Source organism: Dama dama, chromosome 19, assembly GCF_033118175.1.
Source record: "Dama dama isolate Ldn47 chromosome 19, ASM3311817v1, whole genome shotgun sequence".
Taxonomy (NCBI): Eukaryota; Metazoa; Chordata; class Mammalia; order Artiodactyla; family Cervidae; genus Dama; species Dama dama.
In genome coordinates this window covers 9,137,924-9,154,534 of record NC_083699.1, presented here as the reverse complement: position 1 = coordinate 9,154,534, position 16,611 = coordinate 9,137,924, and the positions used below count along the sequence as shown (strand labels likewise).

General features: G+C 39.3%; 1 protein-coding gene across 4 annotated transcripts in view; it reads right to left on the bottom strand.

Annotated features, from left to right (window-relative positions):
* The window catches only part of MME (membrane metalloendopeptidase), a 107,030-nt gene extending 92,675 nt beyond the window's left edge, over positions 1–14,355 (bottom strand). Inside the window, exons 1-3 of one of the 4 annotated variants that reach the window (XM_061168173.1) lie at positions 14,224–14,355; positions 9,481–9,650; positions 8,741–8,776 (exon numbers count right to left, since the gene is read on the bottom strand). In XM_061168173.1, the coding sequence (XP_061024156.1) occupies positions 8,741–8,776; positions 9,481–9,640 (196 nt within the window). In that variant the 5' untranslated portion in view covers positions 9,641–9,650; positions 14,224–14,355. Of the gene's footprint in view, positions 1–8,740; positions 8,777–9,480; positions 9,651–13,558; positions 13,929–14,023; positions 14,109–14,223 lie in introns of those variants that run through there. The other 3 variants (XM_061168175.1, XM_061168174.1, XM_061168172.1) reach the window with 3 other exon arrangements.
* Between the last annotated feature and the right edge of the window lie 2,256 nt (positions 14,356–16,611).

The window sequence follows — 16,611 nt, the reverse complement described above, 5'->3', positions numbered from 1 at the left end:
AACACAGGATGTGGCCCAAACTTACATCTCAGTTCTTTCATGCTGTTGGCTTTGTGGAAAAAGAAGCCACAATCTTTCAAAAGATTTTGCCTTAATTATTCATAACACATCTCTTTGAAATAAAGTTTACTCTTTAACAGTCTTTCTCATGCACATATCTATTACTGGAATTTCTCTATATTATAGTCATCTAATTATTAACCTATGTGGCTTATAAAAGAATTCAAAGTGGCCTTACAGGAGGATATATAAAACAAAATCATATACATCAGCTGAGAAAGAAAAAGGAGGGCAGGGATAATGCTAATGAATCAAATGTATACAAGAGGTCCTATAATTATAGGTTAAAGATAAATCTCTTGACATATTGGTAGTCAGGGTGGAAAGGGAAACAATTCACAGAACTCTCGGGAAAAACTAACACCTTTTCCCAGGAGCACGATTATCCCCAAGAACCACTCTGTGGTAGACCCAGTATCCTGCCTCTGATTAAGAGGTGGTTGATCTACCTGGCCTACCCTACCACATATATCCCCAACTTCCTCTGAAAATGCAACTCCAGCATATGCAAACTGTGCTTCCCATGTCCAATTCTGAAATAATTTTAACTTCCTAGTTGATTTACTATTTCCATAGACTTTTCATCAATATAATGCTAATGTAATCAAATAATAGGTACTCACTCAAACTGAGAAGCTTAAATTATTTAGTGATTTGGTAGGCATAGAAAATGACACATAATTGCTTTGAATTGTGGAAATGGGAATCAATGGACTCAACATTTACTAACAATAGCAAGTAGAAGATCAAAACAGAAGATAATTACTTATAAACGGACACTGGAGAATGGAAAAAAGGGATAAGGGTGATTTTGTTGTTTTTAAACCACATACCATAAAATTCACCCAGTGACTTTTAATACATCTACGTATTTATACAATGATCACCACAATCCAACTCTAGAAACATTCCATCACCCCAGAATGTTTCCTTATGTCCATTTGTGGGAATCCTTGTTCCAATCCCAGCCCACAGGCAAAAGCTATACCACTTTCTGCCCCTATAGTTTTGCCTTTTCTGTAAAATAAACCTTAAGATACCAAATGAACTTATCAGACATTGCCAATTTTTTTCCCCTTTAACCACTGAATCCAATTTATCTATGTTTTCCATACTTTGACCAAGTACTAAAAAGAGATAGTGCATGACTGCTTAAAATCTACCTAGAAGGTAAGAAAAATATGTGATATATGAGTGTATCTATCATATAATTGACTTTCTTGAAAAGGATCTGATTGACAGATGCTAATTTAGACTGGAGAATTTTTGAGCAAGTATTTCTGTGCAATTGTCAGGAGAATGGTGTCAGGGAAGCCCAAAGCAAATTGCCACATGCCACATTTAAATGAACAAAGCTGTGCTTCGGCAGTCTTCCCACTAAGATACCTGCTGCGTTCTTATTGCCTGAAGGATTTTTTTCGAGCTTAATTACATAATGAAATCGCCTCATCTTCCACTCTGAAAGGCTGTTACCTGGCTGGGAGCCCTCCTGAGCCAGTCTGCAGTCTTCAGCGTACTCATCCAGTTGTGTCATTCTTCTTCATGGAGGCTTTTCGGGTGTCAACAGACAAGGAAGGCGGGACCATGGCCCATAGCAGTGCAGATGTTCCCTGCTGCTGCCAGGAAAAGGCCAGTTGCTAACAAGATGCTTCACAGAGGGCATTACCAGGATCTGGCCCTTGCAGAAACGATCAGATATTTGGAAGGTTCATTTACTTCAAAGGTTATGGCTCCAGCCACACAAAAGTGATTATATATCAGAATAGGAATACATTATCTCACCAAGCTGAATATATCCATCAAGTGAACAGAATGCCTCCTTTCCTGTATTAATATTTAAATACTCATCAAAAGTTTGCTTGGTGAGTACAGAATTAAAGTAAAGAAAATGGATAGCTCTGAGAGGTTCAGCCAGGTCCTGGTGCTACACAAATCTCTCCCTCATGACTGCCACAATTGTGCAGTGTACAACCTGCACAACTGTACAGGTGGTCCTGCTCTCTTGGGAACTCTATTGATCATGTATCTGAATTTGGTTTCTCTATCCCCTGGAGAGTTGAGAACCACATTGCTAATGTTTGCTTCTTTAAACTCCTCAATTCCAAGTTGAGTTTGATGTACTAAAATCACTGATTAGCAGAGCTCCAGTGGCGCAATCGGTTAGTGCGCGGTACTTATAAAATCACTGATAAAGTTGCTTACTGTTCTCAGTAAAGTAGCTTGGTTCTTGGTCAAAGAGATACTCATTCTTCTCATTCCCAGTTTGGATTTAATTATTTCAGTTCTCTGAAAGTCATTTATGTCCTTTAATTCCAAGTTCTATCACGAGAGGATGCAATTTGCTCTCAAATACTGCATGTACAAGCATAGAGCATTAAAAGTTTGACAGATGCCTAATTATCTTTAAGGCAACATGGAGAAGTGGTCATGAATACAGGCTCTAGAGCCAGGCTGCCTGGAGTGCAATGCTAGCTCAAGTTTTGTTCATCTGTAAAAAGAATGTATAATGGTATCTAATTCACAAGGTCACTATGAGGATCAAAGGTAAACTGCCTGCAACAGGGTCAGACACACAAACATTCAATAAGTGTTAGCTATTGTTATTCTATTTTATTATCTCCTATTTTTACTTTATTATATTCTATTATTATTCTCCTGTATTATTATGCCCCTCTATTAATCTATTTAACATTTCTTCCTTATCCTTATATGTTACACACAATTTAGTAATAAAAGACTAGTTTAGCAAGAAACACTGGGTATGCATGTTTAACTCTTCAAAGACAGGCCTCAAATAAAGGAACTATAGAAGGGTATATTACTTGTTCCCTATTGCTGCTACAACAAACTGTCACAAAAGCAGTGACTTAAAAGAAATGTATTATCTTATGGCTCTGGAGGTCAACAGGGAGGTCAATATTCCTTCTGGATACTCGAGAAAGAACCATGCCTTTCCCTTTTCAGCATCTAGAGGCAACACACATCGTCTGGCTCATGGCTGCATCACTCCAATCCTGCCTTTCTCTGCTTCTTTCTTACATCTTCCTCTCCGATTCCCACCCTCCTCTTCCCTCCCCCTTATACTGGGTTGGCCAAAAGGTTCATTTGGGGTTTTCTATAAATGGTACCTGAATGGACCTTTCAGCCAACCCAATAAGAACACTTGTGATCACATAAGACCATCCAGATAACTCAGGATAATCTCCCTGGGTTATCCTTAACTTAATAATCACATTTGCAAAGTATCCCTTGACTTATAAGGTAACCCATTCACAGGATCCAAGGACAGGAAGTGGACATCTCGAGGGAAGCATTATTCTGCCTAGTACAAAGAAATAGCATTAGATGATCTCCTGAGATTATTTAAGCCAGGGGCACTCAACTGAAGATGATGCTGCTGCCCCAGGGAGACAGCTCGCAATGTCTGGAGACATTTTCTGGTTGTCACCATTGGGAAATAGTGCCACTAGTCACCTAGTGCGAGAAGCCAGGGATGCTATTAAATGTCCTACCGTCCACAGAACAGTCCCCTCCCCACAGCAAAGAATGATCCAGCCCAAAAGGTCAACAGTGATGGAACTGGGAAACCTCGACTTAAAGTTCATGATTCTTCGACATCTCAGTAAGGTTTCAGTGCCATGGAAGCCAGTTTCAGGATATAGATTTACAGACATTTGAGAAATCACACTTAGGCTCTATAACTCCATGCTTTTTACAATCTTGTATGGTAAATAAGAGATGAATAATATTACTCATACTTTAATAGTAGGGTTTTGAACACGGCCATAACTTGTTAAGTAGTGTTTGCTTCATTTTAGGTCTGGTGTACTCTTTCATAGTGATGCATTTCTTACACAAGCAAGTTAAAGTATGTATTATAAACATCATTTTGTGTATATTATAAATATTGGATTGGCTAAAAAGTTTTTCTTTGAGCCCCTTTTTTGGGGGAGAGGGGGCAAGAACACTGGAGTGAGTTGCCGTTCCCTTCTCCAGCAGATCTTCCCGACCCAGCGATTGAACCCAGCTCTCCAGAATTGTAGGCAGAAGTTTTACCGTCTGAGCCACCAGGGAAGTCTATTAAAAAGAGGTGGCAAGAATACACAGAAGAACTGTACAAAAAAGATCTTCATGACCCAGATAATCACAGTGTGTGAGCACTCACCTAGAGCCAGACATCCTGGAATGTGAAGTCAAATGGGCCTTAGAAAGCATCACTACGAACAAAGCTAGTGGAGGTGATGGATGGGATTCCAGCTGAGCTATTTCAAATCCTGAAAGATGATGCTGTGAAAGTGCTGCACTCAATATGCTAGCAAATTTGGAAAACTCAGCAGTGGCCGCAGGACTGGAAAAGGTCAGTTTTCACTCCAATCCCAAAGAAAGGCAATGCCAAAGAATGCTCAAACCACTGCACAATTGCACTCATCTCACATGATGCCAGCAAAGCAATGCTCAAAATTCTCCAAGCCAGGCTTCAGCAATACATGAACCGTGAACTTCCACATGTTCAGGCTGGTTTCGGAAAAGGCAGAGGAACCAGAGATCAAATTGCCAATATCCGCTGGATCATCAAAAAAGCAAGAGAGTTCCAGAAAACCATCTATTTCTGCTTTATGGACTATGCCAAAGCCTTTGACTGTGTGGATCACAATAAACTGTGGAAAATTCTGAAAGAGATGGGCATACCAGACCACCTGACCTGCCTCTTGAGAAACCTATATGCAGGTCAGGAAGCAACAGTTAGAACAGGACATGGAACAACAGACTGGTTCCAAATAGGAAACGGAGTACGTCAAGGCTGTATATTGTCACCCTGCTTATTTAACTTTTATGCAGAGTACATCATGAGAAACGCTGGGCTGGAAAAAGCAACAAGCTGGAATCAAGATTGCCAGGTGAAATATCAATAACCTCAGATATGCAGATGACACCACCCTTATGGCAGAAAGTGAAGAGGAACTAAAAAGCCTCTTGATGAAAGTGAAAGAGGAGAGTGAAAAAGTTGGCTTAAAGCTCAACATTAAGAAAACTAAGATCATGGCATCTGGTCCCATCACTTCATGGCAGATAGCTGGGGAAACAGTGGAATCAGTGTCAGACTTTATTTTTTGGAGCTCCAAAATCACTGCAGATTATGACTGCAGCCATGAAATTAAAAGACGCTTACTCCTTGGAAGGAAAGTTATGACCAACCTAGACAGCATATTAAAAAGCAGAGACATTACTTTGCCAACAAAGGTCCGTCTGGTCAAGGCTAATGGTTTGTCCAGTGGTCATATATGGATGTGAGAGTTGGATTATAAAGAAAGCTGAGCGCTGAAAAATTGATGCTTTTGAACTATGGTGTTGGAGAAGACTCTTGAGAGTCCCTTGGACTGCAAGGAGATCCAACCAGTCCATCCTAAAGGAGATCAGTCGTGGGTGTTCGTTGGAAGGACTGATGCTGAAGCTGAAACTCCAATACTTTGGCCACCTCAGGCGAAGAGTTGACTCATTGGAAAAGACCCTGATGCTGGGGGCAGGAGGGGAAAGGGATGACAGAGGATGAGACGGCTGGATGGCATCACCGACTCGATGGGCATGGGTTTGGGTAGACTCCGGGAATTGGTGGTGGACAGGGAGGCCTGGCGTGCTGGGATTCATGGGGTCGCAAAGAGTCAGACACGACTGAGCGACTGAACTGAACTGAACTGAAAAAGTTTTTCAGATTTTTCCATAACAGCTTATGGAAACCCTGAACTAACCTTTTGACCAAACCAATATTTAAATTTATAGAGGTTTAAAGGACAAACACTAAATTTCAAGATGATCCACAGCCTTCTACAATATTTTATTTTTACCTTAGTATGGCTTGACCTCCATCCCTTGACTTCATAGGATCAAAGAGAGAAGTACACTTGCCATGACTTTCCCTTCCACGGGGAGAAAGATTTAAGCTAAAGCCAACTTTTACTTAAAATAAGCACTGTGGGTATCCATTCCTAACCTTTCCAATGTTCAACAATTTCTGTGCTCAGATTTGAATCTTCCCAACCTTTTCAAGTAATGTATAGAATTGCTGGTGGGAGACTTTATATTTTTTTCAATATCCTTTTCTCCACTTTTCTTTTCTTTTCCATCCATTTCCCTCTTTCACTCTCTCACTTTTTTTCTTTCCAAAATTTCCCCTAGAGTTTTCTTAATCTACAGAAACTTCCAAAAGTGACAGTTGTATTTTCTGACACAGAAAATATTTTCTAACCAGTAGAGGACTGTGTGTGTGTGTGTGTGTAAGGAGAGCATGAAAACTCTGTCCATAAGTGTAAGTTTCACCATTCTCCCCCCAGGGAGGAATAGTAACTAGGAATATGAAAGAATTCTTAACAGCTTGTGAATCAACAAAGCAGAATGAAGAAAAACACACAGCTATTCAGCAATCTTATTTTTCACTGAAGTTATTTCTATTGTATACATTTCTCTGCCAAGATATAGTTCTGTGAGGTGTTTTTTACATTTGGTATTATTTCTAGGCTACAATTAAAGGATCCAGTTTAAACACGTTTTAATGAGTTAAGCCTGGCAACCACCATCAAAAAAAGCCAAAGCCTTACCCCCAAACATTAAGTCACGTGTAAGATTTCAGATTCCAAATGTCACATTGCTCATTGGGTGGGTATCACTGAAGAAACCTACTCAGATCTCTAGGGTACAATCACCTGTAGGATTTTACACAGTTACGCCTACGGAATCAAAGGATCTAGTTTCTTCAAAAATAAAATCCAAGAAAAAAAAATTGAGAAAGAAAAAAAGAGTGCCTGAGAGAATCTATAGATTAAGAGACTTAATAGGTCTGTCAAGTGTATTGAAAAACAGAGATAATTAGGAGTCAACACATAAGTGGGGGCTTTTCAAAACTGAATAGCATGAGCATATAATCGGGCACCTGGTGGAGAGGAAGCAGGGATGGCAGTCAGGGAGAGGGCAAGCAGTAATTCAGACACTTGAGCACTACCGACTCTAGCAGAAACCCTGGACACCACCCAGCCAAGGGACCTGTGTAGCCATTCCCCTGAGGAATAAGGAAACACCTTGGTTTCTGGGAAGGCCCTTGGATGGGAAAGTGCATGCTGTTATGCTGAGGAGCAAATGGCTGGTATCCTAAGCTACCCACATCATGTCCCAGAATGTCTATATGGCTAGTGCCCTTGAGATCCAGTGGTGGGGGGAGGGTAGGCAAAAAGAGCACATATACACTCAGGACATTAGACTATAACCTATAATCCCACAGTTTTCCCATCATTATTCTGCACAAATCAGTAAATAACAAAAAACCACATAAGACAGTCCAACAGAAAGTGTTTAAAACTTATTTGTGACAGGTTATTTCTTAGAAGAGATGTAAACACTAGGAAGTTTAGAACCTCTTGCTAAAGGGCATATATATTATGTCCATATCCAAGGTGTTCACATATCTGCCACCATCTTTTTTCTCTTTGTCAAAATGTTCTTTTTTTCACCACACTCTAATTGATATGACTTCTAAAAGCGTCATCTACTTCTCTGTTCCCTTTGCTGATTTTTCTTTTCCTTCTACTCTAATACTTGATGTCCTCTTAATTTCAACCTTATACTTATCCTTTTTAGAACTCAAATATTCCCAAGACTTCAACCATCACCTCTTGGCTGACAGACCCTAGATCCACTCCATCTTTACTTTCTTGCTGTCAATCTTCACTTCAATATTACCCCTGACTTGGACCCAACAGGTCTAAATCCACATTAATCACATCCCCCCAGAAAACAAACTCACCTAACTTCGACGTTTCTGTGTGAGCTGCCGGTCTCCCAAGTCCCTTGAGGTTTCACACTCGGTGTCATGTTCAAATTATTCATATCCTTCATTTAGCAAGTCAGTGCTATTGAGCCATCCAATTGTTTCATTGCTTTTCCATCCCACTGTAGGTAGCCCTCCTCAGCTCACTCCTGAGTTACAGAAGCAGCCCCTACCTGCCTGCTCTCCCTAGCTTCTCACTCGGTCCCCCTACCCTAGCATTCCCAGAATTACCTTCCAACTTTTGCCTTATTGAGTGATCTGTTTAGGAAAATATCCTTTCCACTCCCACTACAAAATTAGGGCTAAACATGAATTCTCAATGCTCTCTGTAACTTTTATCTATCAAGTCTATACTTTCACTGCTTCTCCACATGATTTATTCCTGTCCTTTCTCCTAGTTTGGAAATTTCTCTTCTGCGTCCACTTCCGCATCCTAGCCCTGCTTTAAGACCCCTTCCAAATATCAGTTTCTCTACCTTGCTTTAGAGGATTACATGTTACTTCCTTCTTCATTCTAAGCCCTCTAATGATCTGCACTGAGAAATTTAAAACTAAATGATATGGTGTGTGCCATTTCAATGTACTGATTTTCTTTCTCCAATTATAAGGCAAGCTTCATAAAGCTAGAGATACAGTTCTCCATCTCTACCCTACCATATACTCTGGAGTTCAAATGAGTGAATTCCTTTATAGAATGAATAAATTAACTATCTACTACTTAAATTTATTTTTATTTTCTTTGACTGTAAATTAGTGATTTATAATAAATAAAAATATACACAAATATAGAGATATATTAGCATTTGATTTTTAAAGTTTATACATTAATTATAAAACTATTTGATTTAAAAACCATATCCTTACCTGATTTTATGCACTCTGATGACTTGCAAATACCATCTAGAAAAAGGAGGATATATGCATAAATATTTGCAATACATGTTTTCTATTTTCTCCCTACCTTTTCTTCTTTTATAAGCTATCAATTAAATAATTAATTCCTTAGAGCAAGAACTAAACCCTGAGTATTATATACCACTGACAGAAGTTAGAAGAAGATAAAGAGGAATGAAATAAGCAAATCCTAAATTAAAAAAATTTTAAATGAAGAGAATGTATTTCCTATATCATCTCTGACCCCTAAGCCCTTAGTACTATTAAATTGAAATATCAGTTGTTTTAGTCTGATAACCATTTTTTTTCCCCATTTGTGAAAAACTTTTAAGAGTCAAATTAGACCTCTTAAATTCTCATAAAGCTGTTTAGAATTTCAATGACACAACAAAAGTTGACCAAATGAAGTTGGTTTTAAAATTGTGAACATTTTCATCAAGTAAAATTATACATTAGAATCTTCATAAAATAAGTATGAGTGCACTAACTATACTTGGCAATTAATAACTTAGCTCAAGCATAAAAAAACATTGTACTTTAGTGAAAGTTAATTGTTTTGGCATATTGATATTATATTTTATAAATGAATCTTTATATCAGTCTTTAAGTGTCTCTCTCCTTAACCTATTGTTTAATAGATGGGAAAAGTCTAGGATAAAGACTTCGCTCTCCTCTGCATGCTTGTGGGCATGAGTGTGGGAATAACTCACCATCGAAGGTCGCATAGAGCGCTATCATCGTCACTGCAATGATGGTGAGCAGCAGGACGAGGACAGAAAGGCTGATCTCCAGTGGGGTCCATCTCTGTTTCTTCTTTGGCTTTGGTGTGTTGATATCAGTTATATCCATCTGACTTTCTGATCTGCCCATTACCTAAAATCTGCAAAAAACTTATTTTTTAATTTTTAAAAACTAGTCATAACAAATAGATAGATAAAACGAAGAGATCTATACACAATTTTCTAAATGCCTAAAGTAGCTGAATAAAAGTGAAAGGCTAACTCAGTATAAATTAGAAATATAAATTTTTTTGCTGAAAGTCAAAATTTTGATTCTGAAAGCAAAGGGTATATAGTCATATAAATTAGACAGATCCTGGCCACAATCTTTTGGGTTTTTTGACATATCACTAAAGATCCAAGCAAAATTAGACAAGGAAACTTGCTTAAATACATAGAATTTCTTTAGCGGTTCATAAGCAGGTAACTTCTGTACCATTAAGGAAATTTTTAAACTCACCCTTCTGAACTTTGGACAACATCAAAGGTGAATTTTATATCTGTTCCACTGTCTTCCTTTACAAGCTTGGGAAGCAATGTCTAATACTTTGTGGTTTTGACTAGATAATAATTTGAAATATGAATACAGATAAAAACAAAAATGAACAAACATTTGTGGTAGCTTTTTTTTTCAGTCTTAAAAAAATCTTTTATTTTTACAGTTCAAAATTACAGCTGCTAACATGAGTATCTATTAACTGGTTAGACTGTCTTGGAAATGGTCATTCACTGGACCAAAAGTCATGGTTTACAACCTGGGATGAGAGATATTAACCACAATCACAGCTTCCTTGTGCAACTAAAGAAGGAAAAAATATGATTAAAAAAAAATTCAACCTTGCAGGTCAAGATAACAAGATACTTATTTAACTTGTTTTTAAATTACTAATATTAATACTTCTACTAATAATAGCTGACATGTATTGAGTACTTCCCCTGTGTCATTCATAGTTCTTAGTGCTTTGTATATGCTAATTTTCTGAATCTTTGTGAGGTGGATTTTAATATTCCAATTCTATACCTTAGGAAAGTGGGGCAAAGAAAAGCCAGGTAACTTGCCCAGAGCTACACAACTAAGAATACATTTACAATGAATACATTTCAAAGAACACAATTACAAAGAATACATTTTGAAAATAAAATTGAATCATCATAGAAAGATAGCTACTTTAAACCTTATTGCAGAAGTCTAGGGGGTAAAATTACGGGGATATAAGCCTAAGTATTAAATTTCATTATGCTTCTTTTAGAGGCCTAGTGACTCTTTATCAGCCATTCACCAAAGCTTAGAACAGACAACTTCAATTTTCCTGGTTGACTGTAGTAAAAAGGATCATAAACGAACAGATTAGCTGTTTATAGCCTGATGCAAATTAAGCATATAATTTAGTTCCCAGATGAAGTGACTGCGCAGAGATGCTCTTACTGTTAGAAATCTTTGTAATTTTCTGAGAATGTGTTTTGTGGAAACTGAGGCACAGCATAAAGTAGATAAGGATTCTATGTTTAAAGGACAGCCTGGGTGAGCCAGCAGATAACTAGGAATTTAATATGCCTACTGAGTTATTACTAAGTGAACCACAACTGAACTTTAAATTTCTGGATACATATTTTTAAGTATGCTGTCCCCTTGATTACATGAGGCTATAACCAAGGACAGACTATCAAATAAAAATATTTTATTAGACCATGAAAACCGTGTCTACTCAATAAAAACGGAATGTAATGTACCTGAATGTTAAAATGTCTTAATAGTTATGTAACTCATGTTGGCTTCATCTCACAGCCTCTTTCTTGGGTTATGATATGGAATTGCATTGATAGTAGTCCTTGGAGTTTTAACAGGGGAGGTAGGTGGGGAAAGAAAATGTGGAAACAAAGTGAATGCTTATATGCTGTACAGAAAGGGAAACAATAAAAAGAATAATTTTTCACTTCTCCCAGATGAATTCAAGACTGACTTCAAAAACATCTTAATATTAATCACATCTATTTGAGTATTTCCCTTTCCTGAGTATTTCTCTCCCTTCTCTAATAATAGTTCAGAAGACAATCTAGAGAAACATTCTCCTGATATATTACAACCCACTTCTCTTTTTAGTTCTTTATTAGAAACAACAGTCGGTTTCTCTAGCAAAACTTAGGGCCAGGAACCAGGGCAGCCATGGGGTTAAATTAAAGATGCTCTTTGGCGCCACCAGGCTTCCAGTATACAGGAGAACTAGTAGGCATGTGTATCTTTCTGCCTTCTAGGGTACTTTTCCCAGGTTTCTCCTCCTTACCCATGAGACTGGGGTACCGAAGAGTTGAGCTCTTAATGAATGGTTCTGCACCTAAGGCAGCAGAAATTATTACAGGGGTAAATGAAGGCAGTGACTGAGGCTTAGTCCTTCTACCTGCATCAGATGAATATCATTTTTTAACTACATGCTAACTCTCCATCTGCCCCTCTTGTAAATGCCTGGTAATTTGCAATCTTTGCTCCTAAGACACATTTTTCAACAGCATTTACCAAAGCAAAAATGAGGCAGGCATGTTTAACCGCCTAATTAACTTTGTCATTCATTTCCAGTCAATTCCAGTGGATTCACTATTTTCTTATATGAAAATAAGTGTCAGTATCTTGAATTTCAGGAAGAAACTTACCACCATCTCTCAGATACTTAGACGCCCAATGCAACCACACCCAACCCATTTTGGAGAGGGGTAAAGGAGGAAATTATACAAAAGAATATAAAAATTATACAGCTGATACTTGCAGTCCCCTATAAAGCAGGATATGCCAAAACATACCTACATCCTTAAAGTATTTCACCTCAGTTGGAGATGTGTTGGCAAGTTCAAGCAAAAAAAGTAGACACTTCCACGAGAAGAGAAATAGAACATCTAACCTAACAAACTGCAGACTTCAGACAACGTCTCCAAAAGAAAAAATGATTCTTTTGCCTAGGTAGAAACTGAGTTTCCAAGCAATATAAAGTAGCATTTTTTTATAGTTGAGCATACACATTACTTTCATCACATCATCAAATCAAAGAATCCAGAGGATAACTGGTTTGTTAAAAAGAAGTCTATAAATCCAAGCAATGTTCATCTTCACGGTACATTAACATTTCTACTAGTCCCTGAGGTTAGTCTATGCAATTACAGTTTGTATTATGGAAACTGAGGCATAGAAAGCAAGAGAAACAGGTTCCACCTATAGGGGAGTATAATCTACAAAAATAGTGAACCACTATGCTATACACCTGAAACTGATACATATTATAAATCAACTATACTTATATTCAAAAAAGATGGTAACAGGTCCCATATTTAGATGGCAGCGCATATACTAGACGGTAGCTGCAGATCTGAGGAGGCGCATAAGCTAGAGAAATCACCTCCTTGTTTCCCCAGACATTAACTTGAAGATGTTTCCAGGATCTGTTAACAATACACGGAGTTCTGAACACAAAATCCCAACTACAATTACTCCCATATGCAGTGTAGCAGCTATACAACAAAAGACACAGCATGGAGCGCAAGAAACTGTGGGACAGTGTTTCTGTAAGTACTGAAACCCAGCAACAATGCAAGGTAGATGCCTTCATAGCCGATTTGCGGATTAGCAACTTCCAAATGCTGACAATGCAAATCAAGGTACTACTTTTCAGTTTAATAAAATTACTATTTGCATCGTTTATCGGGGAGGGGTAGGCTTGATCAAGTGGCTAAAGAGAACAGTTCGGTTGCAATTACCCTTTTGTTCGAATAATACAAACTGGTTGAGACCGATTAAGGAAACTTTCATCTACTAAAGAACTACCCACCCCACTCCCACCAACCAACCCTCGAGAGATTTAAGCACTCTATCAGTATAAATTATGTAAGAGGAAACTAAGGTTCAAAGCAAGATGAAGAGGTGGGATCATAAAAAGATCTTCAGGTTAGGGAAAGTAAAAATAGAAAAGTGAGCTACAAAAGGGAAGAAAAATCTGATAGAAGCCAAAATGAAAACAAACCTTACTTTAAATATACAAAAACACTGTGTCTGTCCAGCGGAATGGCAAATTCCCAGTCCCCAAATCAGCCCCGCTGCAATCTGGTACCGCTGACCTCAGAAACCAGACCTAACTCTCCGAGGAAGAGGCTGCGGGAAAGCTATGGAAATGAACCTGAAGAGGCGACCTCACATCACTTGCAGAGCCCTCCTCCAGGTTACCCTCTCTGCCCTGGTCCCTCACTCTTTAAGTCTCAGTTTCGGCTTTTCCCAGGGCACGCCTCCCTCGCCCGCGGGGTCGCGGGCGCTCTGATCGCGCCGGACCTGAGTCGTCGACCCGGTTCCGCGCACCTCCTGGGCAGCCGCGCCCCGCGGCCAGCTCTGCCCTCCAGCTCCCGTCCCAACAGCTCCCACCGCCCCCGGGGAGATCTCACGCCCTTTGGACCCATCTCCCTCAGCTCCCAGGTGCCAGCTCGCTCTCCCGGGACTCACCCGTGGGATTCGGGGGAAGTTGGCGGCTGCTGAGCAGACACATCCCCAACCAATGAGCGCACGGGGCCGGCGGGCGGCGGGGAGCCCAGCAGCGCGGAGCCCAGGCCGGACTCCGGAGAGGTTCCGGGCCCGCCTCGGCCGGGGCCCCGGGGGCGACGGGGAACCAGAGCATCTCTTGACCCGCATCCGGAGAGACTCACCGTGGCCTCTCAGCAGATCCCGCGCCGGGAGTTGGGCGGCTGCTCCCGCCTGCGCTGGGTCCGGCTTCGCCACTTGCACATCTCCGCGCCCCGCGCGTCTGGGCGCTCTCACCCCCCACCCCCCACCCCGCCTCGCTACTGCAGGACCGGCGAGAGGAGCAGTTCCCGGAGTGACCTGAAGGTTTCCTCTAGGTCTCCCAAATCCTGTCACATCCTGTGGTGGGGCCAGGGCTGGGGGCTAGGGGTTTGAGAAAGTCCTCCCCACCCGCCCCCCACCTCACCCTTCTCTAAAGGTCTTTGCCAAACATTCTTGGAATTGCATAGCTTCTGGGCTTTCAAGAAAACAATACATTGCCTCTTCGAGATTCTGTTGTGCTGATAAAGGTTCTATTTCTCTTCCTAATGGACCTGAGACAAAAACAATTCTCTTCCTCACACTCTTTCCCTTTTTCTCGCTCCCATCAGCGAAGCTTCCTTCCTTTCTCATTTTTTTCTTTATTTTCTTTCTCTCCTTCATTTATGTTTTCTTTTATTCTTTTCTTGCAATCCCTAGCTCCCTTTATTCCTTCTCTCCTTCTGTTCCTCCCCCCCCCCCCCCCACTTCCTCTTTGCTTACCCTCTGGTCTCTTTCTTCCCTTCCTTTCTTTTTCTTGGGGATGGCCAGAGCTACATTCTGTACTGAAACTCTTCACTTCCATCTTCTGACTCTAGGGAATCTTGTAATGTGCATACCTGGGGGGGCTGGAATGGGGAGTGAGAAAAAGAAACTCAAGTGTGTCTGCTCTACCTATTAAAATGAGCTATAATATGTCTGTTGGACCCTCATCATTGTTGGACCTCATTAATGTGGTCACGCAACATACCATTTTCATGTAAGACATACGATACCTTTTCAAGGGCACAAAAAAAGTTTCAAAGAACTAAACCTCTTCTAATTTTTTTTTCTTCAATAATTTTTGGTTCAGTTAATCAACGCCAAGTATATAGGTTTAACATCTATCTTTAACATCGATCTCTTTTTCCTTATGTTTGTCAACATGTATACACATACATATGCATACATATATACACACATATATACACACGGGACACATCTTGGGGTATTCACACTGGAATACAGGCTGAGTTTTCCTGAATTTGCCGTTACTGTTTTTAACATCACAATGACTCAGTGCTTGAGAGAAGTCCCTTTGCATTGACAAATTTTGAATCTTTTTCATAACAAAGAAAGCTGAAAAGCTAAGAGAAAAAGTGATACTTGCTAATGAAAGGGTAAATGGGATACAATGGACAGACATTAAGAAAAAGAACAATCATTATAAAATTAGATTATATAGCAAAATCAGAAGTACTCTCCTCAAACCTCTATTCTCTACTCTTTCTTGATGCATGGTGCAGACAGTACTTAATCCTCACAATATTACAATTTGAATGTAATTATCCCACAAATAAGCATAAGGAGCTCAGCTCAGGAATTTGAACCCAGTTCATTTTGACTCAAATAAGAGTTACTCTTATCCTCACTTTACAGGAAAGATTGAAGCATAGAATGGTGATTTACTCGATCTGTGAGAAATCTAGATTTTCTAACACTCTAAACTTAATTTTTATTACTTTCCAGCTAAATCATCAGAATGTTATTTCAACCTTATATAATTAACAATAAATTAAAATGAGCTAGAAAAGTCTTTTTTTTTTTTTTATGTAGTCAGTCCTCAGTTTCTTCATAAGCAGCCATGTATGTTAAAAGTTTAATACATTTCTTCTGATTTATATGTGATGAAAGTTGGTGGTGGAGGGGGAATACCTTGGCCAGAATAATCACTAAGTTTGCATATCAACAGGAGATGTAAGTAAAACTCAGTCCTGGTCCTAACATTTTTATTTGAATGTTTTAAAGCTAGATTCTGTTTTCAAATTTGCACAAAATTTTTAAAAAGAAAATTTTCCTTTGGAATGTAATATTTATCCTTGCAGTTCAGGAATATCGTATTTCTGGTAGAAACAAAGATGGTCTGATTTGTTTAAAATGCCTCTAAACTTAGAGTTGAAACACAAAAACAAAGGTAATTCATTTAAATTTTCTTAAAAATTAAGATTTGTTAATGAAAACTTTTCAAACTATTCTTAACAGAGCATATGTCATAGATTTAGGTCTATTCAATTGCAATTAAAAAAACAAACAAACTTTGCAGGAATCCAATTCAAAGATTCACTTTTGATAAGGTTGTTTCATAGAGAAAAAGACTGGATATAGAGTATAAGTGAAGTTGCTCAGTTGTGTCCGATTCTTCGCAACCCTATGGACTGTAGCTTATCAGGCTCCTCTGTCCATGGAATTTTCCAGGCAAGAGTACTGGAGTGGGTTGCCATTTCCTTCTCCAAGGA